General features: G+C 39.0%; 3 protein-coding genes across 7 annotated transcripts; 1 reads left to right on the top strand and 2 right to left on the bottom strand.

Moving 5' to 3' along the window:
* Positions 1-748: 748 nt before the first annotated feature.
* On the bottom strand, positions 749-8,222 carry LOC113040534 (protein unc-13 homolog A-like). Its single transcript, XM_026198852.1, has 8 exons — positions 8,101-8,222; positions 4,845-4,962; positions 3,135-3,258; positions 2,979-3,049; positions 2,740-2,794; positions 2,219-2,248; positions 1,851-2,046; positions 749-1,007 (listed from the first exon to the last, which is right to left on the bottom strand). The coding sequence occupies exons 1-8, from the start codon at positions 8,220-8,222 to the stop codon at positions 812-814; spliced, it is 912 nt and encodes a 303-aa protein (XP_026054637.1). The 3' UTR covers positions 749-811.
* Positions 8,223-15,801: 7,579 nt separating this feature from the next.
* On the bottom strand, positions 15,802-20,540 carry LOC113040050 (SWI/SNF-related matrix-associated actin-dependent regulator of chromatin subfamily E member 1-related-like). 2 transcript variants are annotated; one of them, XM_026198276.1, is made up of 9 exons: positions 20,450-20,540; positions 19,604-19,700; positions 19,221-19,442; positions 18,281-18,401; positions 18,133-18,188; positions 17,950-18,016; positions 17,634-17,849; positions 17,414-17,546; positions 15,802-16,488 (listed from the first exon to the last, which is right to left on the bottom strand). In XM_026198276.1, the coding sequence occupies exons 2-9, from the start codon at positions 19,679-19,681 to the stop codon at positions 16,476-16,478; spliced, it is 906 nt and encodes a 301-aa protein (XP_026054061.1). In that variant the 5' UTR covers positions 19,682-19,700; positions 20,450-20,540; the 3' UTR covers positions 15,802-16,475. The 2 variants fall into 2 exon arrangements, with proteins under 2 accessions (XP_026054061.1, XP_026054062.1); XM_026198277.1 differs by having other exon boundaries at positions 19,604-19,684; positions 20,450-20,504.
* Positions 20,541-21,620: 1,080 nt separating this feature from the next.
* Positions 21,621-26,424, top strand: LOC113040049 (BTB/POZ domain-containing protein 2-like). Of its 4 annotated transcripts, none has more exons than XM_026198272.1 (9): positions 21,625-22,305; positions 22,593-22,712; positions 23,225-23,381; positions 23,599-23,704; positions 23,793-23,990; positions 24,116-24,308; positions 24,467-24,554; positions 24,783-24,929; positions 25,392-26,424. In XM_026198272.1, the coding sequence occupies exons 1-9, from the start codon at positions 21,797-21,799 to the stop codon at positions 25,551-25,553; spliced, it is 1,680 nt and encodes a 559-aa protein (XP_026054057.1). In that variant the 5' UTR covers positions 21,625-21,796; the 3' UTR covers positions 25,554-26,424. The 4 variants fall into 4 exon arrangements, with proteins under 4 accessions (XP_026054060.1, XP_026054058.1, XP_026054057.1 ...); XM_026198271.1 differs by having other exon boundaries at positions 21,625-22,395; XM_026198275.1 differs by lacking the exon at positions 22,593-22,712 and having other exon boundaries at positions 21,621-22,305.
* The last annotated feature ends 267 nt before the right edge of the window (positions 26,425-26,691 follow it).

The raw sequence follows: 26,691 nt of genomic DNA, 5'->3' as shown, positions 1-26,691 counted from the left end.
ACACACACACATTATCGATTACGGGACCTAAGGTTTAGTAATGCATGAAGAATCAGAAGCGAAAGAGATGGGGTGTGTAATAGGCTGTGAGCCAAAAAGCATCTGGGCTTCAGACTAGAGGAAATATGAGAGCCACAGGACACACACACAATTACACATACAATCACAATTCTGTCAAGCCTTTCCGCCGATTAATCATATATCCTTGTCACCTTTTCTCACTTCCTCGCACACAAACCCATAAATTCTCAAGACACACACAAGACACATTTTGGCTTTCGGAAAGGTTTTGTCCATGAGATGCTGAAAGGGTAAATCAGTGATGTGAACATCCCCTGGTCTCTGTCATAGCCATCAGCATGGTCCATTCTGCTGCCCACACACAGCCTAGTGTGTCTAAAGGCTATGTAATTAGCGCACACTAGGCTTTTGCAATTACAACGTTATTCTCTAACTCTGTCAGGCATATAGCAGGCAAATAACAGACTTCACAAAAAACACACTGTGTGACCAACCCAGTGGACCCCCATTTGCAATTGCACCAAATTCCGATTTACACAGTACAGAAGTCACAAGAAAAAGCTTCTGAGACGTACGGGTTGGTTACCTAATAACAGGTGACAGGTCATTAACAGGTACACAGTAGTCATGATAGAGGACATAGATACATATACAAAGAGGTATACATAGAGTATATATATCAATAGACCATGTATGTAAGAGAAGGACTGATGCGCATGCATGGCAAGCATAGCGAGGACCACAGGACCAGACAAGTCCAATTCCACGACATCATCACAGCGGGACGGAATCACAGGCTGGAGCAAGAAGAAGAGCAGGAGGAGGAGGTGGAAGAGGGTGGAGGTGTAGGAGCTACGGAGACCCACCTATCAGAGAGCGAGTGCCTACTGTCTAAGGAGTACTGGCGGCTGGTCCGCCTGCTTGAGCCAGAAGCCGAATCGAGATCGCTGCGGTCGTTGGTGGCGGAGTCTAAACTATCATAGCGTCTGGTGAAAGGGAAGGGGATGGGGGAGGCAGGAAGAGGAGGAGCATGAGTAATGTCTTTTTTCATCTCACCTTATGTGTTGGGAAAATGACCCAACTTAAGGCAACGGTTAATCAGCTACTAAGAGACTCTTATCAAAAGCATCACTTTGGGATCAGGGTCTATCCATTTGTAAGACTGTAGGGTGGCTGCTTTGAGGCAGCTATGCCTCCTTTTGGTAAAACTATCTTAAGGGACAGTTCCCCAACAGTCTGCCCTGTTAAAAAAAAAACAGCATATGTTTTGAAGCATGGCAGCTGGTTTGAGCTGGCTTAAGCTGGTCCTTAGTTGGCCACGAGTTGGTTAATAGCTGGTCATGTGTTGGTCCTTAAGCATCAGCTTCTACTCAGGACGGGCTGATAACCAGCTCAGGACCAACTAAGGACCAGTTCAAACCAGTTGCAATGTTAAAAACTTGGAGAAGGAGCTTCAGGTGCCATTTGGGACAAGGCAAGAGTCTTAGAGCACAAAGTCTCCAGCATGCAATGCAATAATGTAGGGAATACCACTTTTGCAAGACAAAATGTACAGGAAATAAAAACTCGTTTTGAAGTGAAATGGGCCAAAACGAACAATTGAGGGGAAACGTTGCATTCATATCACAGAGTGGCACCAGTGTGGCTCCGAACCCATGAAGTGTATACAATGACCGCTCATCCATGGCTTGTATAGTCACCAATGCATAGGAATAAGAACAGAGGAAAGTCCCACAGACACAGTGAATGTTTTTACCAACTGATAGATGCTAAAGTGACTAGAATTAGAAAATACATTGCAACCAGGAATTGGGGCTTATGGAATTTACCTAATGGGTCTCTGGTTATCATAGTCATAGTCATGCATGTCGTTGTAGCGGGAGCCATGGTGCATGTGACGGATGGGGTATTGGTGCATGGATGCGTTGGGCTGAGAAGTGGTGTAGAATGGAGGCGGGATGCTGTTGCTGGTTTCGCTGCGGTAATCACTGTCTCGATCGTCCACAGCACTGTCTGGATCGTCATCTGAGAAGCAAGTGCAGAATTTAGATGTAAATTGTGTGGATTAACTGTAATATCTGGTACTTTTTTTAAATATTGATGTTCTAGGACCAAAACCATGCCCATCATACTTTGGGAGGAGTCAATGAAAGTTTTCATGCATTTCTTTTTAACCCATAAAACAAAGTTTACTTACTTTGCTGGTCCCCCCATAGACTCCAGTTACCTATTAGAACAATGAGTCGACACAAAAATTAGAAGCAGGCCAAGAAAATTTTTTTTTTTTGAGACACATGCCTCTGTGTGACCATGGACAAGCAGCTTGTTATAAATCTAGGTTGTAAAACTACCAGGTATGACACAGACATAAATTTGGATGTCTGGAGTGCAGAATAGTGACCTCACCCAGGCACGCTAAGTGCTAATGGTTAATAGCTCTGATGTAAAGCAATAAAAAATGGCCTGTTGGCAAACCAAAGATTCCCGCTCCTTAACCCACACATGCATGCAATATTGCTGAATACTGTCCAGGAAATCTTTATGCACCATGATGCTAAGCCATCCATCTAGTGCTCAGAGATAAAGCAATTTCATATTGGACCTGCTGATGGGGTGACTGGACCTCTAATGAGGTTCTGCACACATCAACTTCAACCTACCAAGGGGACTTGCAATTTATAGTGTGTGTCTAAGTGTGAGTAGCGCTTAAAAGCTCACAGCACTGAGTTGATGGCACTGGAAGTGGTCTCTCGTGCTCCTCCTGGTATGTGTACTGCAAAATAAGCAAACAAAAATTACTGTTTGAACAGGTGATAGTCTTTATTTTAACAGGTCAGTAGTTCAGAAGGCAAAGAAAAAAAAAACTGTTCAGGTCTCAGGAGTACTCTGACAGACTCAAATTAATGCATGTTCCGCCCTTGGGCTCTGGGGAGGACTGTAAACACAACAAGACTCACATCTTGGTCCCTCATGGCATTAAGCTGCTCCAATTTCTTGGCCCAGTATCGAGCTTCCTCCTCTGGTATATCTAGAATGATGAAAACTATGGGTTAGCATTAGGACGATTGTGGACCAAATGCAGTATTTTAGAAAGCAAAACACAGTAAGGATACCTAATGGGAGTTCAAATCGTGTATCCAAAAGCACTCGATGGAACGTGGGATCTTTGGTGCCACAGATCTCATTCTCAGCCATAATGACCTGGGAGTCTAAAGTCAGCCATTGTCCTGGACCTTCCTACAACACAAGAGAAAAAAAAGCACTGCGCTCAGAGACATGTTGTTGTCTGTAGGAGTGGGAGTCATTTTATTTCACACCAACGATACATATAAAGTTAATTTTGCTTTAAATAATGCCTTTATGATATAAACATGTTTGATATCAAAGAATATCAATATGTCAATATCCCAAAAAACAAACAAAAAAACTTAAGCTCACTGAAGACAAGTAAACAATCAGCGATTAAATAAGAATTAGGAACTAATTACAAGCAATAGGATGAAAAAACAAAACCTAATACAGAAAAACAAATAAATAATGTATTGTAAATATTCGTTTTTTTATTGTATTTGTATTTGTATTTTTTTTGATAATGTAAGAAAAGTTGTTTAAATGTTTTGCTTGAGCAACTGTGTTGTGCCGTGTGCAAAGTATTATGCAATAACTGCATGAGTGTAAAAACAAAAATGCACTTCACGATCGAAAATTTAGGTGAGATAAATAAATATTTTAGAAAAATGTTTCCTTCCACCCCTCAAATAAAATAAAGAAATAAATGAATAAAAAACCCTATGAGAGGGAAATTCTCCCCATTTTCACAAATGAAATTCAGGCCCTGAATAAACGTCTAAAAATCCTAATTAATGTATTACTATAAATAATTCTACATGATAAAAAAAAAAGATTGGTATTGGTGATCGTATCGGCAGATACTGCTTTCTGTAATTTGTGATCAGCCTCAAAAATCCTGATCGGAGCACCCTTAAAAATATTATATAAGGGCCTTTCGCACCGCTTTAGTTCCAGAACTAAATGTGAAGTACTAATGTACTGGGACGATTGTGCTCAAACTATTTCCCAGTTTTATTTAAAGGATTGTAAGTGACGTAAACCGGTTACAGAGAGGTCATTTGTGCGCGGCGTTAACAACAGGAGAATGGAGGGCGCTGTCATCAGAGCTGTGTTTTTGTTGCATCTCACAGGTTTCACAATAATGGACATGAAATGTCTACGTATACATACATTTAAATTAAATAAATGTATGCATTTAGCAGACGCTTTTATCCAAAGCGACTTACAGTGCATTCAGGCTATCAATTTTTTACCTATCATGTTTTCCAGGGGAATCGAACCCCCAACCTTGCACTAGCTTGCTTGCTAACGCAACGCTCTACCAGTTGAGCTACAGGAAAGAAGAGCTACAATGTTTACAGCGTTTTAAATCATGGCAGGTGAGGGCGTTTTCATACACGTCTGGCCAATCAATGTATACTTACGTCACGGTTAGTACCAGTTGTGCTGGTTAGACCCCGCTCCAGAGTAGGAGCTAATTTGGTTCTCAAAAAGGCAGTCCGGTACTAAAATCGCATTCCAGTTCCGGAGGTGCAAAAAAAACACCAAAAAGTGGGTAGTTCCACAATTAGTTCTGGTACTATGAAAATTCTCCTGCGGTGCGAAAGGCCTTATAGAGTCTTACAAGGAATGGTTTCTGCTTGCAATGAGAGCCAATGGTAGGCTTCAGCTACAGATCTACACATATAGCTCTACAGAGGCTGAGAAAAGCTGCAAGCTGTTGGAGGCCAGGCTGGCCATCTGGGCAGTACCTCGTTCGACTGTCGAATGCTGCGCAAAGGGATCCACAATGTGCCAACCATGGTGTCCCAGATCAGTCCTTTGTTCCATACCTCAACTGTCAGGCCCAGATCCAGCCTGTTAATCTCACTAGAAGACGAAGTGAAGGGTAGTATTGAGAAACAGAGAGATGGAGAGAGATATTCATGTGTTTTTATGATGATATGGAGACAATACTGGTATGTCTGCTTCATATATCTTCAGTTAATAAACCCACATTAATAATCAAGAGACCTAAGGCAAAAGATTCTGAATTACTGTGGAGAAACTGCAAGACAAGTTTTAGTTCGATTAGACATGCTGAAAAAACAGCCCCCAGAGAATGGTGGAGGACAAAAATAAAATCCATTTTGACAGGGGCACTATTTTAAATGGAAAAAGAAACAGAAAATAGCAATAAAAACCAAACAGGGAACAGACAACAATGCCATCTGTGTCTTGGGCATCTCCAGCACCACTCCAAGTGAAGCTCCATAGGACTACGATCTCTAAAGCCACATCAAATCCTAATAAGATATTAAAACCAATCCTTCTTACAGACCACAGGGGCTAATCTTGGGGACAGTGGTGGTGCTGCTTTAGACATTACACAGCAAGATACAGAGGTGCTGACTCAAAATGAAGCTCTTGCAGTGTCAACCAAATGCTTTCGTAGTTTTGCTCTCAGTGTCTCAAAATTTTCTTCATTAGAACATTCACATTCTGAACAAAATGTGCAAAAACATTTTCTTATTTGTGAATGGATGCAAGTGTGCTGCTTTGTTGTTCTAACTGGTTGCTAGGGTAGTCTGGGTGGCTAGTTGGGGCGTAATGGTACACAGAAGTCACGGTTCGGTACGTACTTAGGTTTTGGGTTCACAGTTCAATATGAGTTCAGTACAACAGAAGTTTTTTTTCATTTATTCTGAACAGACAGTAGTGCTACGTATATGTAGCATGACTAGTTGTTTTTGATTTGATTTAGATTTACATAAGACACCTGCACAAAACAAAAACAGCAGAGGGACTGAATTCAAATGCAAATTTATTACTGACAGCAGATGGCGCTTATGGAACAGCAACGATATAGAGTTTCCTATATAAACCCACAAATAGTTTTCTTCCTATATTTCGAGCATCATGAACAATGAGCTTGACCTGCCTGGTACAGTATTTTCTCCCGTTTACAGACTTCATAAAAACTCCACACAAATTACATTTGGGAAATAATTGCAATGCAGTTTGCATGGAATTCTGGAATTGAGATCGGCCCAAATAAAACCCAAAACCAGTTCCAGTTTATAGCCGGTCAATCAGAGCATCTCTAGAGCCTAAACTTTCCAACACTGCTGATTTAAAACAAGCAGGCGGTTCTACAAGCTCTTGTTTGCCGCAACGATTTTGGGTTGTTGCATAGATTGCCTCTTCGTCTGCTCTTTCCTGTTGTGACGGTTAGCATTGCATTTCTGCATGCGCCCCCTTCTGGATTGATCCCTATAACTGACTGTATTCGTTGTTTGATTACATAAACCAAACAGTGACAATTTGGGGCAAATACATGTACTGTTACACTTCTAGTGGCTACTACAATGATTGCTAGGACAAGTTATGCAGGTTCTTATATGTTCAGGGCAGTGTTGGGAGTAACGGTGTTTAAGTATAACGGCGTTACTAACGGAGTTAAATTTTCAGTAATGGAGTAATCTAATTAATTACTTTTCCCATCATTGCAACGCTGTTATCTTTACTGATAATGTTAAGTGTCGCGTTACTACAATTTGGTTGAATAAAGTGCGAGGTGTCATGCTTTGGCTAGTGGCTACACATCAGCTGCCTGACACCGTTGCGAAAACAGATAATGATTGGCTGGGTGGGCGGTGGCCTGCTCACGCTGTCTCACTGCATGCTCCAACAACCACTAAACACAAGACGGCACCAGCGATAATGGCGTTCTCGAATTGGAAGTACCAGGAATTAAAGGCAAGAATGTTTCTGTGACATGCACGGTATGCCCAGGAAAAAAGACTTTATCCACGTCTGCCTGAAGCAACTCAAATCTTATGAACCACCTCAATCAACACATGCTAACATGTTACTGTACTGAATATTTAATGCTGTGTTCAAACCAGACACGACTTGCACAAATAAATCTAGTTTTATAAGTATTTAATGTGAGAATATAGTTGTTTTAAACTCAAATATATGGTTTATTTAAAAAGACAGCTTCTATTTAAGAATGTGTTTCGCTGATTTTCGGAGGTTGTCAGTACGCGTCTGTGCAGACGCTCTATTAGCGTCTGGTGTGAACTCACCATAAGAGTTGGATAGTGTTCTGTTTATTGTTTGCCTTAATGTTGCACTTGAATTTTATTTTTATTTCTATGCATATCATATGGCAGGCTGCAATCTATTGAATTAAAATAAATACAACATTTTCTAAAATACTTAGTGTTTTTATTCTTCAATCAGTTAATATAAACATCTTATATATTAAAGATGTTATAGGACATAATAGCGTTATAGAACATAAAAAATAACGTCACAGTTACTTTGCTGAGTAACTAATTACTTTTACAATGTGGTTAATGAGTTACTAACTCAGTTACATTTTAGGAGAAGTAATTTGTAACTGTAACTAATTACTTTTTTAAAGTAAGATGACCAACACTGGTTCTGGGTGTTTGAATTGGTAAACTAAGTCAAAAGAGCTCATCCAAAGCTTTTTGAAGTGTTTAAATTTAAGATATTACTTTGTTGTACTTCGTGAACTCCTCTATTTAAATGTTTTCTATTCTTTCAGGACAACAAGTATAGAAGACAAGATTTACTGCAATTAGTGCTAAGCAACATTTGGGCCCTTGAGGATGAAACCATTAGGGGGTACTTCCTGACTGGCACTACCAAGGGAATGCCAACTGTCACATGCAAAAACAGAAATAGCTCCTTCTTCAAGGTTCTTGTCAGCTCAGTCGTAAGGATTGAAACGTACTCTACACATGTTTGTGACGGCAAATGATTCTAGCTACACTAGCTCAAGCTCTCACGATATAGGCTATGAAATGTGTCTGAATGCAGTTTAATTCAAGTACAGATGGCATTCTCGGCATTACCACTAGGGAACACACATTAAGGGTGCACAATGGGACCCTGTGCTTGGAATGCTTTGCCCAAACATTTGCATCAGCATCATGACTTACTTGTTTCTAGTCTTTCCTTGCACTGTTAAAAAGAAAGTGAAGAGGAACTCACAACATGAAGTCCTGTTCCCAACATGGCTGACTGCCGCGCACGGTTACGGTGGTGCTTTTCACGTTCTGAACCTTCAGTGACACGTACGTGTTGAACTTCTCTGCAAAGAAATACCAGTGCATTTAATAGACTGCTGCAGGAAATAAAAATACAAAAAGATATTGTGGAAAGCTAGTTACAGTGAGACTTCAGGCTTACCTTGTGGTCCATCGAGCTTGGCTTTCTTCACTGTAATAGAGAGAGATCGGTGTGTAAATAAGTAATAAACACAGGTATTAAAAATAATCACACTTTACATATCAGGCAGCGCATTTCACATTCAATGTCAGCATATTTGCATTTCTGCAAAAGGGATTCCTCAAGGCTAGACTCCAGTTTGTAGGGATTTTCAATTAGTGGGAAGGCAACTCATATGACTTCAGCTTGAACATACAAAAAGTGCCATGATACTGTCATGGTTTTTGGACATGGCAATGTTTTTTGGTATGTACCGTGTTGCATAGTGTTACCATGGTAAATAAATACTTTGATAATCATTCATTACCAAAGTATAAGGTGAACTTAAGTTGAATTTATATCAAAGTATCCTGTAATCACAAGTGTTGTTAAAGAGAAATACTCATGAAAACCTTTAAAACCATCATGTCAAGCAACAAAAGAAACACAAAACAAGTTTTTCTGTGCAGATTAGGAACAATTTGGGTGCTTATGAAACCTCAGAGGGGTCTAGAGAGGCAGTCACTGTCAGTTATGCTTAGGGGAAATCTGAAAAAAAAAAATCCCCTACTGAGCTTCTTTTAAAGCCGAGTGACATCAGTGACCCCATTCATAATTCATATTCCCCTATTCAGAGTGGGTAGAAGCATCCTCGAGTTAAGGGGACCTTAAAATAATTCCAATCCTTCCACTGTAATCCTTCACAGTCAGCGTTCCTCTTTAAATTCAGTGCAGAATATCTCACTTCCTCTAAAACTCTTACCGGCTGACATTTTCAACACCTGAGAGTGGCTCTAAGTTATACCGAACGCAAAGCATATGAGTCAGAGGTTTTTGACAAACTGATAATATCACAAACAAACGAAATGGAAACTCTCACATTGCATTCGTCTGTTTGCCAACATACTGCAAATCTACACTTAAATGCTTGGGGAAAATTGAACATCCATTTCCTGCTGAGAAGGGGGAATGTTAGTGCTGGTTTGTTGCTAGTCTAGCTGGCACAACGGCTTCCTTAAATTTGGTTGAAGCCACTCAACAAGTATAATCAGGTAAACCTGACTGATCAAGGAAGTCGAGCTGGTTAAGCTACAGTACGGTAGTTAAAATGCCTAATGGAGTGATGCTAACATCCAAAACACTGAAATTTGTTGCATTCCATAAATGCTAATAGCTCCAGATGACAATATGTGAGTGTTATGGTATGGAATTGGAGCGAGGTGCAGAGTTTGCCCACAGTAGTGGGTGATATCATTCCAGGTCGGGTTTGGCAGCTATGAACAAATCACAGCCTTGCTGATATTAAGTACAATAAATGAACATCTAGTTCATGTGCAACCCTCACACAGTACATCAACAGACGGTTGGCTGAACATCTGATGCATAAAGCACACAAAATGGGAAAACACTTTGGGAGGATTTCCAGGAGTTCTTTAAAGGTACTTTAATTCTTTACAGTGTTAGCAGTTCAGCCCAAAAACAAGAATTCTGCCATTAATTACTCACCCCCATGTTATTCCAAACCTGTATGACCTTCTCTCATCTTTGGAACACAAATTAAGATATTTTTGATGAAATCCGAGAGCTTCCTGACCCTTCATAGACAGCAAGGGAACTTCGTCATTCAAGGCCCAGAAAGTAAGGACTTTGTTAAAAGAATCCATGTGACAACAGTGGCTGCAATTTCAAGAAGCTACAAGAATACTTAATGTGTGAAAAAAACAAAAAACAAACAAAAAACAAACAAACAAACAAACGTTACTGTCGTTAACACACGCAGACACACATGGAAGAGAAGAAACTGAAATAAAATCATTCAGAAACAATTTTAGCATCTTTTGTGTATAAGATACATTATTAATCATAATCATCACTCGTTACAGAAACACACTCCAAAGTAGAACAGATCTAGCATTTTGAGCGACATAATGCACTTTTCCACCACGTAGTTCAAGGAACTCAGTCATAGCTAGGAACAAACCAGTAGGGTCGTTCCTAGAGAACCAATTTATCCCTCGGGCCATTGTCCTGGTTTAATTCGCATCGGCAGCAGGAGCTCTGAAGCAGCCGACAATGATATCTTTATTAGTGGCATTTTCAAACATCTACAACTGGTGAATGGAGGACGCCGTGTTTGGAGATGTTTTTGTTGTGTGTGTGTGCGTGCGTGTGTTTGTCGTGCCGTGTCTTGGGTTTCGTGATAATGGAGATGAAATGTAAACGCACAATTTTTCACAGAATTGAAAGAGCTAGTGTGAAAACTAGACCAAATCTCCTACGACAACTCATAGTGTTATCATCAAAGCTGAGAAAATAACACAACGCTGCTGACAACAGGTAAATGCTGTTATCATTGTTTTCCATGTTCGTGAAGTCAAAGTTTTACATGGCCTTTTAAAAATGCCGGGGTAACCAGTGTCTAGGGTGGACATTCGTGCCATTTTCGCAGGACACATCCTGGCCAGGATTTCTATATTACCAAAAATAGCTATGTTTTGGCTTTGTTTGCACTGCACAGACCAATGGCTTCTTGTGCTTTTGAATCGCTTTCACGTTACTTTGATGTCATACACCGATCAGTCAGCTCAATGCTGATTTCCAGTCCGACACTAAAATGTACACGTATTTGCATCGCTTTGACCGTTCTCTGTAGATCCCACCTTCTCAAGCAACACGATTGGTCGATTTTACGTACAATGTCTGCAGGTTATTGGTCAAGTGATCATTACCGTCATTAAGTATGTAAACAGGAAACCAAAGCCAAAACCCGGATGTTTTAGGCAATATAGAAATCCTGGCCAGGACGTGTCCTGCGAAAATGGCACGAATGGCCACCCTACCAGTGTCTCGTATGCGTTTTGGCCAGTCAGCGTACACTGCTTCACTGATAGTTCCTATATAACTGTTTAAGACCCTCCTCTGAAGTAGGTAAATTCGTTTTTAATTAAATTTTTAGTTTAGTTAAATTTGTTTAATTTAGTTCCCCCAAATGGAGTTTGAGTTCCTGTGGTGTGAACACACCAAAAAGTGGGAACATCCGGCAATAGTTCTAGGAACTATTATAAATGTTTCCTCCAGTACGAAAGCGCCTACTATTCTGCTGCTATAGTGGACAAGCACCGTAAGGCTGATAGGAAAATGACATTTATAATGAAAGCCTCAAAATAACCAATGCTGCACCTCCACTCAAAGTTCCCGCTCACGATGCGCCATTGTCTCCACCCACTCGTGCAGCCAGGCTATCCTCTCTCATGCTCCCACGCACCATCTCCTGCCATGTGGCTGGCATGCACGTGTGCTGCCTCTTTATCTCTTCCCCTCTTCCTCTCGCGCTCCATTAATCTCTCTGTGTAGCCAAGCTCGGGCAGAGCGAGCTATATCCTGACACTAAAAATAACCACTTCAGGGTGAATGTTGAGTGAAGGGGGTTTTTCGGGGGGTGGGAGGCTAAAAGCTTGGCATTAAGGGATGATATTAAAACAAGCTTCAAAGAAATCTAGGATTTACATGCAGTGATTTAAAGTAATCCATCAGCGATGAACTTCGGTCATTACTTTTAATACCTATTTTGTTTTAGGTATTTGTTCATTTAAGTATTTTAGGGTTTTCATCTGATTTTTATCACAGCTTTAAATGTAAATTGACAAAAGGTTTTTTTTTTATTGTTTTAGTTAACAATAACAATGCTCCAATTTCTTGTTTTTAATAAATAATATCAAATAAATACAACACAGCAGAGCATCCTTGAGGAACTACAGTGTTTGGCCTATTTAGACCACTAGATTTAATGTTATTTGTCTTATGAATGACTATGAATGAATGTATAAGGTCTGTAACTCTGCAGTTGCACATGATGGTTTTCTTTTTATACCTCTTGTGTAAATCTACAACATTTGCAATTGACTGTCAGTGCTAAATTATACATGGTAACCGTTGATCGCATTAACTACAACACAGTCATATATCTGGAAGGTTAAACAGGCAGTTCGAATCAATTATTAAAATGAAAATGAGTCAAGGCCCCGGTTCCTTACAGGCAGAGTTCATCCAGAAATAAAATCACATCTTTTGACTCCTGCATTAACAAGTATACACCTGTATAAATCCACTGTGGAACACACAAAAAGAGATGTTTAGTAGAATGTCAAGGCTGCTCTTTTCCATAAAATCAAAAAGTCAATAAAGTAAGTTTTGTGTGTGTGTGTGGGTGTGTCATGATTCCAAGGTTTAAACTGATAGCTTAGAATGCTTTTCCATTGAAACAAATCAGACATTTTAAACAGAGCTTAGAAAAGATGCATTCAAATTCACCAAAAAGTGCCGAAGAAATGGTAATGTAACAGGACTACAAGACTTTCAACATCATCAACACACATCCGCTGGGAATTAGGCAAGCCGTACTGTACATCTGCTCAGGTTACTGCCAAGAATGATGCCAGTCAATGTGACACACACACCCACACACTCAGTCACATTCGGACGCTGCTTGTGAATCCGCTGCCTGTTTAATTACAAAGTGGTGGCAGACGTGCCGTGGATCAGAAAGTGTGTGTGGGATGTGTTCAAAGAAACATGGCTTACAGTATCGTTTAGATTTCCGAGGCTCCTACAACAGTTCTACAACAGACCGATCTGATTTGCATGTCGTCTTGCGTTAAATAGCAATCAAGAAAGCCAAGCAGCCCACTGCAAACTGCAGACCAGAAAGTGCATATGAAATACATTCAGCCAAAAATTTACACCACGTATTTCTTCCTTTACAGACGCAGGGAGACACTATTCATACTTTCAGTTCCTAATAAATCTAATAAACTATCATTTTAAAGCATTTATTCATCTCAATTTCTACATATCCACCTGTAATATGAATGAAAATGAACCATGATAATATACGTCACAAATGTTAACATTAAAATAAGTGCAACCTAAGCTAAAATTAATAAATGAAGGGGTCATTGTGCCTAATTTTTAATACTGAAATATTCAAATTGTGTTTCTTTACATATAAAAATAACAGCTAAATTAAAGTAAATAATAATACTCATAATACAATAAAAATAAATACAAAATTGTTACTTCACACATTAAAATAACAAAACAAAAATAACAAAAATAATAATAAATGAAGGTTCGGTTAAATGTGTCATTCTGCCTCATTTTTAATATTCAACTATTTATTTATTTAGCTTAAAATTAAAGTTCAGCTTGAATAGTTTTAATAGTGAAATATCAAAAATTTGTGTTACATTTTTAAAATTACAATTTTTACTGCTGTAAAAAAAAAAAAAACTTTTAATGAAACCAAAGCTTAAGATAAGAAAATGTCCTAATTAATACTAACTAATACTAAAATTTACAATTAAATAAAACATTTAATAACATATTTAGAAATGGGAATGTATATAAACCTGTCCATCAGAAATGATTTTTAATGGCTTTGCTATGCAAGCATAAAATAAAACCTTACAATATCTTTTGTTACATTAAAATGCAATGTCCTTCAATCCACAAAAGGGCTAAAAATGGTTGAAGACCCCCAATTTATTAATCTATTCATCTGTCAGTTTAGACCACATAGTGATTAAAACACATTATGGATTTTATTTCAGACATATTTGCATCTGATAGTTGTGGATGAGCATTACAGCAAAGAAAATGTCAACTTTAATGTTGTCTATCCATCGAGAAGGTTTTGAACTCCAAAGCCCTTTTACCACTGTATACAGTAAACGCGGTTATAAATAGATATCATCATTCATCAAAGCAGATCCCAACCGAGCAGGGGAGCAAACTAAAGCTCCATTTGGAATATCACGGGAACACACCCCTGAATCCTGTCTGTATTTGGCGGATTCAGTACACTGCATTTCTAGAGCATCTCTATGAACAAACTGCACATTCTACTAAATAACTAGATAAGTAAACCAACAAAAGAGTAAGTTATAATAATAATAATAAAGAGCCATTGCACAGAGCGGACACTCCTTTTGCCTTACATTTCATACTGTAATCATAACAGTTCCCTTTCAGTTGCATGAATATAAAAACCAATAATAATATTAAACTCCAATGGGGAAAAATATATAATCAATTACTGATCATTGATCAGACTGAAAAGCATACAGCGCTTGTGAACTATGCATTTCAATCAAAAGCAGTATCAGGTGACTAGTTAAAAACCTAACATACATATTTAACCCTTTCATTAAATGTATGCAATTCTTATATGCATGACCAATAGCAGGTATGCATCCATGCATGAAATAATACACTTACCTCCAACACACAGCAGTGACATCTCTTTATTAATTATTATCCTCGACCTTTGGCGTTATTTTAGATAATAAAACTGTTATTAAAACGATTTATGGATTATTATTTTTTATTTTATTTTTTTTTACGTTGAGAAACCTCCTCTCTCCGTTATCGAACTCTACCACAGAATATACAAAAACAACGGCAGCTGCTATTCCGAATCGTCCAGATTACTCGAGCCGAGGGTGTTTTCAGCCTCCCTCTCGACGCAAACCGCTGTTAGTCGGGCTATGTGTGATTATTAGAGCTGTTTTTTCAGCCGCTCGTAGCGCGACGCACTGCCATCTTGTTCAGCACCGCCGCCGCGAGGAGAGCTACTCCAGTGACGTCACGGCCCGAGCGGCGCACGCGAGCGAGCGATGCTGTCATCTGCAGAGCACGCGGACGCCTCTGATCCTTTATAGCTATTTAACCCAGCAGAGCCTGAACAAATCGTGGAGCAATTGCTAGGAACTATTCATTCATAACGGTCGGCAAATAAACATATGTTTTTAATTGGAAATGAGGTAGAAATTAAGATGCGGGGTCCGAAAGACTACAATGTTACTTTTTGAATCCGTCGAAAAACCTACTTAAAGGGAAAGTTCACCCTAAAATGGTAATTGCAAAAGTGTCATAATTTACTTAACGACAGGATGTTCCTAACTCGTATGATTTAGTTTATTCTGTGAGACACAAAACACGACTGAACAATGGTCTCAGACTCCATTAACTTGTCGAAAAAGATGCTATGAAAGTGAATGGTGACTGAGGGTGGTTTGTTCATAACATTATGTAACCGCCTTTTATCTCAGTTCCTAATTCAATGAGAATACTGAATAAAACAACCCTACGGATAGATTTGTACTGCAGTTGTCTTTCAGAAACAATGGCTGCTATCATAAATTTGGATGTAAAGTAGGGTTAATTCGTTTTTAAAATGCATTGTATGAATGTTGTGATTTATTAATAATTTTAAATTACTCATATGATAAAGTCATATGCAATTATTAGGTCTGTGGGAAAATGTTGTTATATATGTGTAATTCCAGAGGATATGATGCATTTTTTTTAATCACGTGAACACTCTTTATGCTGTGGCCAATGTCACCCTCTACTGGATAAACGTACAACTGAAGGCTGAATAATGTAATGGAATCATTCAAATTTTTAAATAAAAATAAAAAAGTAAAATAATTCTTGCCAGACTTTATTATCTTTTTTTCATATTGAAATAATTGACACAATTTAAAAGTAGATTCATCAATTCAAGTACATCACCAAAGCAGTGTAAACTCTTGACACCTGAAATATTTTAATGCTAGAATTCATGCAGACTTATGGTTCGTTCAAAAGGGAATGCAACCAAAAACAAACATTTTTAGTCATTTTAATTCACTAAACATAATGATTAGGAATGTTACTCATTGTTTAGAGTAAACCAATTTCATTTTGTGCAGTTCTCAGGTTCTTGCAATCCATAGCACTGCGCACGGTTTAGGTGACCCAATGTAAAACACTGCACTTAACATTTCATTACAACTCAGTAAAGACAATATTACTTTGTAAAAATCATAGTATGCCTTTAAACCATGCTTTCCTTGATTCTAAATGGACTCTGTCTTTAAATGAGCTGCTGTAGTTGTCAAAACAGCAATATTATGACGCATTATATTACATGTCTCTGAGTTTAGAATCCGCTGGCACCAGTGTTACAAATTAGCTTATTGGCGAGTAAATATATCCAATTAAACTGTATGGCCCATCACACCCTGGAAGGCAGAGAAATCATAGGTAGAGCACGGTGATCCCAGGTCTTCCCAATGCTTGGGACATTTAGCTCCACCACAGCTGCAGACATGCTTTCAAAGCTTCTCACTGGAGGAAAATAAAGAAGAACCAGACTATCAGTAACAGTGTCAAAATATATCTCCAGCAGCAAAGTGCTTTTACATTCCGACTGTACTTGATTATTTTAAATTTGAGAAAGTTAAACTTCTAATTCCAAAGCATAATAATATTGTGCTTTTTATTCCACTGTTAAATAAATAAATAAATAAATAAATAAATAAATAAATAAATGTATGTGTGTTGCGATCTGGGAAAACCCGTCAGATGCGCTGGGACAGTTTCAGTAATATTCGAAAAATAGGATGAATGTCAATTATTTATTTTTTTGTCAAAATTGGGTTTTCATTAAATTATACTAAAACATCGTCTATCATCAATATAAATCGTCAAGGATCGGATGATGAAGTTACTAAATAGGAGTAAGATGACAGTCTCTTCTATGCACAGGTGCGCGAACAGTTGCACTGCGTTTTTGTTTTTATAAATGTAAACTACAAGGTACGCTATTCGTGCCGCCTAAACAAACAAAGGGTGATTTAAAGTTCAGAGACCATGCCCATGATAAACAATGTAAAATGTAAAAAACAATGTGTAATGAAAGTATAGCACTCCCGACAGACAGCTCTCGTTAAACCAGTGAAGTGAAACCCGACTCGCTTTAAATTCGTTTTTTTCTCAAAATTCCATTCCTGAAAATCATCACTATCAGCCAACTAAAGATAGCCATAACTTTTGTTACGTTTTATAAAAACAGTTTTGAAAAGGGCTTGAACCCAACGTACACATGGTATCAAAACCAAAAAAACGTAACTTCACCAAATGTTGTGTTTTCCTAGATTGCAACACATATACATACATAGATATATATGTATATAAATTATTTATTATTTCTTGTTATTTCAATCTAAAGAAATCAATATATGTATGGCAAACCTGCTGAATGATTTGTTACCTGTCTAGGTGAGCTAAGAGCTCTTGTAGCTTGAGGACTAAGGCGCGATGCTCATGAGGCCTGCTCTCTAAAGCACCACTCAAGCGACTCAGGTACGAGTCCAGCGTTCCAACTGATGGCGTCTCGCCTGTGCCTGAACAAAAAAACAAAGCTGTTTCCCCGCGATCAAAAAAAGGATCTATCATGGTACTGGTAATATGGGCACAGTACAAGTACTGACCTGGCAAAGGCACAGAGGCCAGGCTGTTGACCAGTGTCTGTTTGATCGCCTGTAGGTGGCGCTGTAGAGCTTGAGTGCGAACCTCATCCTGGCCCAGCTCAGCCTCCAGTCGCTCTTTAGCGCTGAACATGTCGGCAATGTGCTTCTGGAGAACCGCGTTCTGCTCTTCAAACTCCACATTAGCCTTGCGCAGTCGCCGCAGCTCAGCTTCTCGCGCTGGGAAATGCGCAATTTTAAGAATACAGCTTTCTACGTTGATGTGTATGGTGTGTTCTGAGAATGAATTTTTTTTATTTATTTTTTTTATAAAAAGTACCTTTGTTTTGGTCTAAAAATTCTTCTGTGAAAATTGGGACGTCGAATCTGGCCGTTAAGTCGGAGTTCTGAAAAAAAAATTCTTCATGAGGCAGGTTGCAAGAACGATTTCCACGCTTACCAGTTTCTACTTCAGGAATGGGGTGGGACTGTTTAGGAGTTCAGGCTTTGTTTGTATGCTTACCTTAAAACCTGCAGATCCTGAACTGTTGGCGTTGATAATGACAGAAGTCAACTCCTCTGTAAAACAAACAAACAAACAAATACATTTCTCTAAGCTAACACTTCCCCCGTTTCTAATTTTTAAACAGAAAACAAAATACATTTTTTACCTCTCTTAATTCTCTTATCCTGAACTTTTGCACATGTGATCTGATAAGCTTCACTTTTTTGATACTCCCTGAGTTCTCGTGCATACTGCATTTTGTCCCTTTCAGCTTCGTCTAGGTACCGCTGTAAAAAATTAATAAATATATATATTTAATTTAATCAGAATGACGATGTTACAAGGATTAGTTTATCCCAAAATGAAAGTTTGCTGGTAGTTAACTCACTCAAGATGTAGGCAGGTTTGTTTCTTTGCCAAAATTGATTTTGATAAATATATCATTACATTACTTGCTCACCAGTGGATTCACTGCTGTGAATGGGTGCCGTCAGAATGAGAGTCCTCAGCTGATAAAAACATCACGATAATTCACAAGTAATCCACAGAACATCAATTAATGTCTTGTGAAGTGAACATCTCATGTTTGGAAGGACAACAAATCTATCATTAACGTTCTTTAATTTGAATCTGGCCGAAATACGAGTTCATGTAATCCATAATAACACTTCGTCCAGCGAAAAAAGTCCATCCTCTATTACTATCTCACATGAAAAATCCACCAACATATTTCTTTAGAACTGTTTTTGCTTATAAATGGTGCTTGATCTGTGCATATTTCCCTCCTGATTCAGACAAGACAACTGTCTCGCTGTAGAAAGCAATGTTATGGACAGAAGACTAGATGTTTTACTAGATGTTGGACTGGCGTTGTGTGGATTAGTTGTGAATTACTGCAATGTTTTTATCAGCTGTTTGGACTGTCATCCTGACGGCACCCATTCACTGCATTGGTGAGCAAGTCATTTCTCAAAATCTGTTCTGATGAAGAAACAAACTCATCTACATCTTGGATGGCCTGAGAATTTTCATTCTTGAGTGAAATATTCCTTTAAAAGGAAACATCTGGACAGTCAGTTCACAAATTACACACACAGAAAAAATACCTGTTTATCATGAAGGGCCAGGCAGCTCCATTCTGCTCCGAGTCTCTTGGTGATTTCTGGGAAGGGAAGATCCGGGTGAAGTGCTCGGATGTGTTCCCGTCTCTCATTCAAGAAACGCACGTAGCCAGTAACCGGAGCCTTGGGGCCATTTGGTAACACCTTCTTTCTCTTCTTTCCTTTTGGCCAGCCTCGCTTCTTTACCGGCTGTGAAGTCGATTGGTTCTGTAACAAATCAATTCAAATTGACACGAATCACATTTGCGAAGAGTATATGAGGAAAACAAGAGTGTTCTTGACTATGCTGACCACAAAACCTTTTACAATGATTCAATTACATAGCTGAAGTACTCTGTGATACATAATCAAAGGAGTCCTGATCTTACCTCCTCTTGTGCGGTGTCTATGTGTTCAGACTCTTTGGATGCAGGAGCATCGGTTTGCTCTTGCTTTACACCACCCATTACCTGAACTCAGAAAATTCTGGGACACACACACACACACACACACACACACACAAAACATAAAAGGGTTGAATTTTTATTCATGTATTACTATTATTATTTTTTTTTTTTACTTGAAACATAATAACTGAAAACCCAAATAATAATAATTTTGTTTCAGATATTTGCCAGGACAAAATTTCACATTTTCAATTAGTTTAACTTACTACTAAAATACTACTAAATTTAAACTACGTACTAAAATAAAATAAAAAATTAAATAAAATAGAAATAAAACCAGATTTATTTAAAAAACATAAAATTAGTCAAAAAGAAACAAAAAATAAGAGAAAAAACATACAAATAATAATAATGAGAACAAATCGAAATGTAGTATTTTAATGCTACAATAATATTGTACATCAAAGCCGCAAAGTGCTGTACATAATACATCATGATTGGAAAACAGCCATTATTAAATCGTTTGTTGACTTATTTAATACATGCGTTGTTTGTATCAAATATGTAGTAGACTGTATATTTGCAAACACGCATGTGTGCGAGTTGGAGCTTTCGGTGAATTAATGTTTAAAAATGACTTTTCTCTGCATCACCGGTTATTATTTGCTAAAGTAGCATAGTTGGCTAACTAGCTTCCGTTGAAGCTCAGACAACATAAAATCAATCTCGTCCTTGTGAAGCGATATTATGTATTTATATTGATACATATATATATATTTGTATTTATCAAAATATTCCGGTAGTTTAATACACAATAATTACACTTACCTAAATTACTCCCTGTTTTCTTAACTCGAACGCTAGCCAAGCTACAAACGTTGGTTTGATTGGCAGTGTGTTGGCGGTTTTGATTGGTTTGTGGGTTTAGGTGGGCGGGGCGAATGGCAACGCGCTTCATTTGCACTGCGCATGACTGAAATTAAAGTTATTTATTTATTTATTTATGTATTTATTTTAAATAAGAGTTTTAAAGCAGTTGTCAATTTTATGCTATGACTACTCAATTATTTTCAGCAGTTGGGGAACTATTACTGATATATGAATCAAGTCATATCATATCTTATATCAAAGTTATTTAATCCAACCAAAATTCTCTTTTAAACGCAGAATTATCACATAAATGTATATCCAATGATATTCATTTACGTTTCAAGCATGATAAGGTACAATTAAATAATTTTATAGGCAAGAAATTGTTGGGAATTTACATTTTTATGTCAGATACAAATTCATTTCTTACTAAAATTAACAATGATTTTCCTCCGTAGAACCATAGTAACAACAAAATGAACCATGGCTTTACTACACATCAGTAAATTACGACAGCACCTACAGCTTATGGCTTTGTAGTAAAATCATAGTATATAGTAAATTCTAAATTTATTAATACTGTGGGAATAATAATTAATTAGGCATAGTTTTACGAAGAAAACATTTCCAAAATAATTGACTTTTATCATCACTCAACTCCAGTCAAGGCGAACTATTGAGCTCTGTTAATTAGTCAGATATGTTTAATAATTATTTGTATCTAAACTACTGATTTAGATACCAATATTGGCTAGATATTGCTCTGTTTAGTGTAAAATCTTACTGCACAGCAATGTAGTAATATCATTAATCTAATGACTATTACAACAACAGTGATAATGAAATAATATTATTACCTAATTCACAATTTTAAAATTCAATTTCTACAACTGTGAGGACCTCAGAGTTAATTGAATGAATAAAAGATCATTTTTAATATTATTTTTAAAAAAAAAAAGTAAATATAAAGCAAAAACCAACCAACCGCCTGTAAAACAGCAATTTAACATAACTGTTAACAATTACACTTCTCATATGGTTCAACTTATTTTAAACATTTGTAATTTTAATGCCATGTGTGGAAAAGCTGCTCTCTTAGTATTTTCGCCACTCTCCAGAATGAAAATATTTCCACGCACATCTGCCTCCTCTCCAACAATATGCTGGCTAAAGAATAAAACTCTCACATCCTAAACATGAAAACTAGAATGAATTGCAGGCAGGAAGGCCAGGTTAATTAAAAGGGGGCTCGGTGATGCTCGAGTCTCTCGTGGCAAGGCAGTCATTCGGCCAGTATTTCTGGTTATGCGCTGTTGTGTTTGTTTATTCACGCAGAGCCTGGAGTGTTCACCATCCAAGATGGCTGCGGGGGAAAGCAACAGCCGATCCTCATGCCTAAACTTGTCTAATTCGGGGCCTCTTGGCAATGCACCACCGAGCAACAGCGCCCATTCGTCACCCGCCAGCAACGGGGGAGTCGTGGTCGCGGCCGGGGGAATGAACCGGGGCGCGGGGAACGCGAACCCCCGGACAGGCCCGGAGAACGGCGGAGGAGGCGCCGAGTCCGCGGTGAGGAGCACGCCGAGCGCGCACAACCCTCCGCGGCAGTCGGTCTGTCCAAGCGGAGCGACTTCGGGCGCTGCGTCAAACATGACGGCGACTCCATCATCATCTTCAACCTCCTCTTCGTCTTCCTCCGCGTCCTCCGACGCGTCCGCCGCCGTCGCCTCGCTTCCCAGCAGCCCGGCTTCAGTTTTGGTTTATCGAGAGCCGGTCTACAACTGGCAAGCGACAAAAAGTACAGTGAAAGAAAGGTTTGCATTTTTGTTTAACAACGAAGTGCTAAGTGACGTCCATTTTTTGGTTGGGAAGGGGATGGGAGTGCAGCGCATTCCAGCGCACAGGTAGGGATGAAGAGCGGTCTGTTTCTATGTTTGACTGGAGTCGTTTTTGAATCATTATTTATATTGCTATAAACAAAGCGTATGGTAAATTCTTCCGCTAGATGAATATAAGCTATAGCAGTTGTTTCGGTGAGGATAAATCCATATTTAATCCTCAAATGGCCGTATTTACAGCGCGGTCCCGTTGCTCTTCGCAGATTTGCTCTCGCGGTGGGAAGTGCTGTGTTTGATGCCATGTTCAACGGTGGCATGGCTACAACGTCGACCGAAATTGAGCTGCCAGATGTGGAACCGGCTGCATTTCTAGCCCTTCTCAAGTAAGAATGGGCTTCACTGCATGCTGGATGCTCTGTCCTGCTCTTCTTTGTGTTGACCCTTGCTGTCATAACGTCCTTCAGATGTCCTCTGCCATGTAACTGCAGTCAGCACAACCATTGCAAACATGTACCATGGTATATTAACGTGTTTCCGCCGATATAATACGGTTTTTGTTCCTACTAATACAGCTACAACAGTTAGTAATTAAGCTTTTAGATTCTTTGTTAGTTTTTAAATGCTTGTGGTGGCTAGAGCGACGATATTTTGGCGGAAATAAACCGTTACCATGAACCAGAACCTTAAAATATATTCTGGACATTGTGGACAGAAGTAATAACTAGACTCAAACCAACAATAAAACAGGTACTGAGTAAAGTTTGACAGTCTGTTTTCTTAAGAAAATCTGCTAAATTGTCCATCTCAAGACATAACTTATTGTCTCTCTATCGTCTTCTTTATGTCTTTCTGTCAATCTGTAAGTCTATAATAGTTGTTCTTTTTCCAATTACAGATTTTTATACTCCGATGAAGTGCAAATTGGACCGGAGACCGTTATGACCACGCTTTACTCAGCCAAAAAGTACGCAGTACCTGCGCTCGAAGCCCACTGCGTCGAATTCTTAAAGAAAAACCTACGCGCTGACAATGCGTTCATGTTGCTTACCCAGGTAATCACCGGGATTTGAGTCCGGTTTGATGGTGGCAATAGGAACTGACATATCTGACGAGTTTGTCCCCCAGTCATCTTGAGTCCCCATGTTTGACAGCTCCCTTTCAAATCCTAGCAAACAGCGCCTCGGGCTTATTGAGTGTTGTCTGTTATGTTTTGTTTTTTTGTGTTGTCTATTATAGATTGTATGAAAACACGGTTCCTTTTGCTTTTAGGCACGGCTTTTTGACGAGCCCCAGCTGGCTAGTCTCTGTTTAGAAAATATCGACAAGAACACCGCTGATGCGCTAGCCGCCGAGGGCTTCACAGATGTCGACCTCGGTACTGCTCTTAAGTATCAAATATCACAACAAAATACAATCAGAAGAGTAAGTCAGCAATAGACTGTCTTATGTTCCCTCCCGTGCAGACACCCTTGTGGCAGTCCTGGAGAGAGACACGCTGGGGCTACGGGAAGTGCGTCTCTTCGGGGCTGCGGTTCGTTGGGCGGAAGCTGAGGCCCAAAGGCAACAGTTACAGCCAACACCAGAGAACAAGCGCAGAGTGTTGGGAAAAGCACTTTCCCTTATTCGGTTCCCGCTTATGACTATTGAAGAGTTTGCGGCAGGTGATTTCCTGAATGCTTTTTCTGAAAAGTGGATCTGTCATATTTCACTTGACCTTAGCGATAGGTGCTCTAGCTTCCTGAGTGGCATTAGCCATAGAGCTAAACCTTGTGTATGTGTGCGATAGGTCCGGCTCAGTCTGGAATACTCACAGACCGCGAGGTGGTCAGTCTGTTTCTGCATTTTACCGTCAATCCAAAACCACACGTGGAGTTTATTGACCGGCCTCGCTGCTGCCTCCGGGGGAAAGAGTGCAGTATCACACGTTTCAGTCAGGTGGAGAGTCGCTGGGGCTACAGCGGAACCAGTGACCGCATACGGTAAGTAAGTGTGTTTTTAAAACCCATTGATTGAAAAAGGGCTGAGACATCGAAGGGGAACATGTGGATTTGATTCTAGTCATTTTATGTAGCTACCTGATTTAGGTGGAACGTTAAAAACTGTTGTCGAGTAATGTTTGCATTCAAATTCCACACAGGTTTTCTGTGAACCGCAGAATATTTGTGGTGGGATTTGGGCTCTATGGGTCAATACATGGTCCAACTGACTATCAGGTCAACATCCAGGTAAGAAATTCAAATTTCAAGCATGATCTGCCTGCAGTGCGTTCACTGATGGTCAATGCATGTCTGACAGATGCTCTTTCTGTCTAAGTGGCCGATTCTTGGCTAAATTTAATTGCAATAAGGACTAGAGTAGTCTTTGTTTTTCTGTGCTTGAAGATGATCTTGGAAATATTAATATGATCTTGTCAGTATGTGAGTGGTAAAACTGCACATTTTCTTCTAATGTAGATAATACATACAGACAGCAATACAGTTCTCGGTCAGAATGATACAGGCTTTAGCTGCGATGGAACGGCCAGTACTTTCCGAGTCATGTTCAAGGAGCCTGTGGAAATTCTTCCCAGTGTCAACTACATTGCCTGCGCCACCCTCAAGGTAAAACAGACCCAAATTTGTGTATTAGTCCATTCATATGCCAAAATGGTTATTGTAAATGCCACTTGCCACCTACAAGCAATGGCAAGTACCAAATCTGGGTTCCTTGCATCTACAGTTGCATTAATGCTTGCAAAGCTAATACTTTGTTAACTAAAGTCTACTGGCTATTAATTATTAGGAATCCATGGGATCTGGAATTTTGCACGAGAGCGAAAGATTTTCCCATGCAGATTTTGCATTGGGTTCAAGTGAATTAATGGTTTTAAAATTGACTTCTGCGTGGGCTGTGTTTCAAACATCACTACGCTATTGGACAATGGACCTTTTTTTGACTGCACATGTAGTTCCCTTGAAATCCCTTTGTTACCAACGAATAATCATGTAAAACAATATCTATATAATTGAATACATTATTTAATGAATTATCAATTAACCTTTAATGGATTGATGCATTTGCAGGGGCCAGACTCTCATTATGGGACCAAAGGGATGCGTAAAGTCACCCATGAAGCCCCTGCTACTGGTACCAAGACCTGCTTTACATTCTGCTACGCTGCAGGCAATAACAATGGCACTTCTGTAGAGGATGGACAAATCCCAGAGGTCATCTTCTACACATAATGACCAAGCTGAATCGTCTCACAGTTGAGGAGTTTCGCATTGCATTTTGTGGCCAATTCACCGGTCTCCATGCAGACCGGTGACCAAATACTGATCTCTCATTTCTAACGGCTTTTGTTTCTAAGATTTGAAGCATGAGAATTCAGTCCTTTAAAAGTGTACTTAGGGTACAGATTCTGTTTCTACCCAAGTAGCACCTCGTAGTACCACCTTGATGTTATGAGCAGCCAGTGTCTTTGCTAATTAATGAACAAAGAGGTGAACTTTAATTGCAATGAACTACTACAGGTACAGTTCAACTCTAGAGGGTAACTCTCTTCCATTTGTACATTTATTTGAATGTTGACAACAACTGGTGTTTTTTTTTTTTTGGTCCCATCTTTGACCCTTGATTGTTTATTACAGTCCTTCAGATCGCACTGATGCACTTAAGCCCCCAGGTGCAACAGCAAGTTTGGGGAAAGTACACTACATCTCAATTAAGACATCAATTCATTGTATAATGGACTGTTATGTACCCGTTTTGAGTGGCCTGCACCCCTTGCTAGAGGTGAAACACCATTTCTTCCACGGCAATGTGAACAGTAGATGTTTATAAAGTGTTGTTTTATCATATTTGCCCTTCTTATAGTGATAAACCACAAGAGCACTTAGATTCACAAAGCCACGATGTATAAAAGCTCTAAAGTATTGACTGCTGTGAAATACTGAATACATTTGTTACCAATTATGAATATTCATTTACTGAGATGTTGATAGAAGGAAGATGAACAGGAAATGGCTTCATGAATGTACCAATGCTTACCTTGTAAGCACTGTAAATATGTCCATGTCTTGTTTTCGTTATGTTCCATTAAAGTCTACACCCCAAGCTTGTTTTCCTCGAGTCACATGAATCTGAATCCAGTCAGATTGCTTTTAAACTAGATTCTTGTTTCAAACACAAATGTGTATAGAACAGAAATAGTGAAGTTTAAAAATGTAACTGTTAATATTGTATGTTAAATATTAAAGTTGACAATTAACTTTGGCTAATGGACATTAGTCAGAATATGTGGCATATTTACCATGGCACAAATAATAAAAACCTAGGATGGGTACAACTACCATATACATTGAAAAGACCATACATGAATCC

This window comes from Carassius auratus, chromosome 22 (genome assembly GCF_003368295.1).
Source record: "Carassius auratus strain Wakin chromosome 22, ASM336829v1, whole genome shotgun sequence".
Classification (NCBI taxonomy): Eukaryota; Metazoa; Chordata; class Actinopteri; order Cypriniformes; family Cyprinidae; genus Carassius; species Carassius auratus.
The sequence above is the reverse complement of the archived record's forward strand: the minus strand, read 5'-3'. Positions and strand labels throughout refer to the sequence as shown.

Coding starts and splice junctions, on each gene's coding strand:
- LOC113040050 (XM_026198276.1), bottom strand. CDS start 19,681: ATGGGTGGTGTAAAGCAAGAGCAAACCGATGCTCCTGCATCCAAAGAG. Junction 17,850..17,949: donor ATTTTTAGACCAAAACAAAG/GTACTTTTTATA, acceptor CGCATTTCCCAG/CGCGAGAAGCTGAGCTGCGG. Junction 17,547..17,633: donor GGCCTCTGTGCCTTTGCCAG/GTCAGTACTTGT, acceptor TTTTTTGTTCAG/GCACAGGCGAGACGCCATCA.
- LOC113040049 (XM_026198271.1), top strand. CDS start 21,797: ATGCGCTGTTGTGTTTGTTTATTCACGCAGAGCCTGGAGTGTTCACCA. Junction 22,713..23,224: donor GCATTTCTAGCCCTTCTCAA/GTAAGAATGGGC, acceptor TTCCAATTACAG/ATTTTTATACTCCGATGAAG. Junction 23,705..23,792: donor CTTCACAGATGTCGACCTCG/GTACTGCTCTTA, acceptor CCTCCCGTGCAG/ACACCCTTGTGGCAGTCCTG.
- LOC113040534 (XM_026198852.1), bottom strand. CDS start 8,222: ATGCACTGGTATTTCTTTGCAGAGAAGTTCAACACGTACGTGTCACTG. Junction 2,249..2,739: donor AGTGCCATCAACTCAGTGCT/GTGAGCTTTTAA, acceptor TTGTTCTAATAG/GTAACTGGAGTCTATGGGGG. Junction 2,047..2,218: donor TCTATGGGGGGACCAGCAAA/GTAAGTAAACTT, acceptor CTTGCTTCTCAG/ATGACGATCCAGACAGTGCT.